The sequence below is a fragment of the Octodon degus genome, unplaced genomic scaffold, assembly GCF_000260255.1.
Source record: "Octodon degus isolate 3935 unplaced genomic scaffold, OctDeg1.0 scaffold00167, whole genome shotgun sequence".
NCBI lineage: Eukaryota > Metazoa > Chordata > Mammalia > Rodentia > Octodontidae > Octodon > Octodon degus.
In genome coordinates this window covers 2,962,692-2,965,840 of record NW_004524743.1, presented here as the reverse complement: position 1 = coordinate 2,965,840, position 3,149 = coordinate 2,962,692, and the positions used below count along the sequence as shown (strand labels likewise).

At 41.1% G+C, this 3,149-nt stretch overlaps 1 protein-coding gene across 1 annotated transcript in view; it reads right to left on the bottom strand.

The window, feature by feature from the left end:
- Positions 1 to 3,149, bottom strand: part of Ak5 (adenylate kinase 5) — a 280,437-nt gene that overhangs the window by 201,548 nt on the left and 75,740 nt on the right. The window contains exon 6 of the mRNA XM_004643164.2: positions 403 to 594. Within this exon, the coding sequence (XP_004643221.1) occupies positions 403 to 594 (192 nt within the window). The remainder of the gene's footprint in view (positions 1 to 402; positions 595 to 3,149) is intronic.

The following is a 3,149-nucleotide window of genomic DNA, read 5'->3' as shown; positions in this document are numbered from 1 at the left end:
TTGGGATAGATATATAGTTGCATTCTCTTAATGAATAGAATGATTTTTTCTAATGGTGTTTGTAAGTAGGATCACAAGTCTGCATCTTGTATAGCAATTAACCACTGAGAAGAATGTATGCAGTGTATTATTTGTTGAAACTATACTTTCGATTTGATTTGAAACTGTCTCATTGCTATATGTTTATCAATAAAACTTTGAAAAGAAAAAAAAATAAAATGAAAGGATTTTTTCATTAAAGCTACACCAAGGTTCATCAGGTTAAACTGATTATTTGTATTGGCTCTGCACCCCCCCACCCCTATCCCAAGCCACTTTTTAAAGTAAGTGGGATTTCTAAATGCAAACATGGGCTAATTAGAAATCTGCACAGTTGTCCTAGTGAGGGTAGAGCTGACTTACGGTCACGATGAGCCCCTTCTCCTGGAAGTATTTAACCAAGGGTGCAGCGTTCTGCTTGAAGTTCACGAGTCTTCTTTGTGTAGCCTTCAAGTTGTCGTCGGGTCGCCCCTGCTGCTCGGCCCTCTTCAGTAATCGCTCCTTCAGCCTCTGGTTGGCACAGGCGAGGAAGACCACCAAGTCAGGAGTACAGATCTGTGGGCATCAGGCAAGCAGAGGGTGTCAAAATCCTACTGGGTCAAGGGAGGGCAGTGGCATCCTTCTCTGTTTCTATTGACACTGTCATATATCTGGCCTTCTTGTTTTTTGCCAGTATATTTTGTGGGCTACCATTTTCCACAAGGCCCAGGGTTGGCTACTCCATCCCAGTTCTGTATTACCCTTCACCCGTGTGGCCACGTACAGGGTCCCTTCACACCTCGGGAGATACTCTGTGGTCTTCCCTGAGCTATACATCCCTGGGTTATATATCTCTGGGCTATATTAAGGACAATATAGGTCAAACTTTGCCAAAAACCTATGCAACCTGATTTGGGAAGGGAGATGACTTTTGGATCACAGACACTGTCTGTGGTGCACACACACTTCTGTTCTTACCATCTGTTGCCTTTTAGAAATTATCCCTGCATGTCACACCCAATGCCAAACATCTACTTTTATTTTCTATTGTTTTTATTATAATTATTATTTAAAATGTATTTAGTGCAGGGCTTACAGGGTCTCACTATGTAGATTGTAGATTGGACTTATAGTGATCCTCCTGTTTGCAGCCTCCCAAGCACTGGGATTATAGGCACGTGCCACCACGCCCAGTCTCAGGCGCCATCTCAGTGTGCCCTGGGGATCGAACCCCTGGCCCCTGCATCTGCTTAAGCAGACACTTTAATCTGCTGAACTATTTTGGCCAGCCCGCCATCTCCTTTTTAATAGTGTTGGACTTAATGACAAACTGCAATGTAAATATCCTCTCCATTTTATAGAAGAGCAAACTGTGGATCTGAGAATTTGCATTTTTGTCTGATCATGTGGTCAATAAGGCAGAAGTCACTATTTGAACCCAAGTCTGTCTATTCTATGGTCTCTGTTCTTTCCATTCTCACAGAGAACCAGGAAGCCCACAGGCCTTCATGAATTTCTGCACATACTGTGGAATAACCTGAAAAGATCATATGGAATAAATAGCTTTTGTTCAGCTATATTAGAGGTAGGACTGTACTAAAAAGGTGACCAGAAACAGAGGAAATGGAGTTTATTATTGAGCATGGGACAGAATAGACAGGCAATCTGCCATGGTAGCTTAAAGCAATAATCTCTAAAATTTTTAAGTTTCATCTTTACACTAGTAAACTTCGGGGGCATATACCCCAATAAACACATTATTGTTAATTTATAAATGATGCATATATACAACATGTATGTATTGCCATATAAGCACAGAATACACATTATAAAACACACACAAATTTTAAAAATAAGGTACAACAATCATATTATTTTTTGTACACCACTCTGGTTAGCCTTGTGTTCTCTGGAGCTGGCTTGTTAGAAAACAGACATGGGAAGCTGACAGATGACAATTGCAATTTTTGTCCCAGGACTTATCAGCTAAGTGATGGGCAGGTGGTGGCACTTTGTTAAGCTTCTGTGTCCTCATTTATCAGTAGAGATACAAGAAAGCTACCCCCTTGACTTATTATGAAGTTTAATAAATAAAATGTGGAGCAAAACTCAATGCATTTGAGCCCTGTTAGTGTCACCGTTTTCTCCACTCTGTGTGTTCCTGGTTCTCCTTCACCTTCTTTATTTTGTGGGTTTTCCTTCACTCACTCACATTCTTCCTTCTCCAAGCCCAAGTAGAGATATTTCCCAGGACTCATCCCACACCTCCCCGCTCTCTGAGTTTTCATCCTTGCAGCGCCTTCTGTTTAATTTCAGCCACTCTCCTGTGTGTGTGGATTCCAGATCTAAATCTTCACTGCTGACTTTCAATAGGCCCTCTGTGTTGAATTTTCAGATCTCTCTGTGATGGCTTTGTTTGGAAGTTGTGGTGGTTGTTTTTCTTTTTTGAAGTTTTTAACATACTTGGGATTAGTAAAACCAAAAATTAATCTCAGCATCTTTTGAACCTAAAACTCCTGTCTTCTAGATTGGCTTATTTTTATTGTAGCAACTTTCCTTCCCTAAATCCCTCTCAGATAGAAACCTTAGCCTTACAGTATTATCTCTTACCCTACCTCCTCAAAGCTTCAATTAAACACTGCCTACCAATTTTGTCTTTGAGACTCCATCTAGAACCAAATTTAATTTTATCTAAGACTTTTAATGATCTAAATGTACAAGATAAAATGGTACAGAATCTAGAAGATTAAGATTAAATAGCTTCTAGATCTTAGAGTGGACAGAATTTCTGAAATAGGACCTAAAAACTCTAATCATAAAAGAAAAAAGTTCATAAACTGGTCTGCTTTGAATATTAAAAAACTTTTTTATTAAAACACACAAAGATGTGAAAATATCAGCTAGTGATATTTTCACTGGGAAGAGATATTTGCAACATAATCAATAAAGGGCTTGCTTCAGTCCTAGCTCAGGTCCGGTGAGTGTGCGGAGAGTTTCCTGCTACCCTGCGCCGGCGGGACCAGTCCCAGCCCAGGCGCAGTGTGGGCCGGACCCTCTCCCAGCCCCTCGGGCCGCCCCCCACCACTCTGCAGTGCCTCCCCCAACCCGCCTGCTGAGTAGGATTTTCTGCC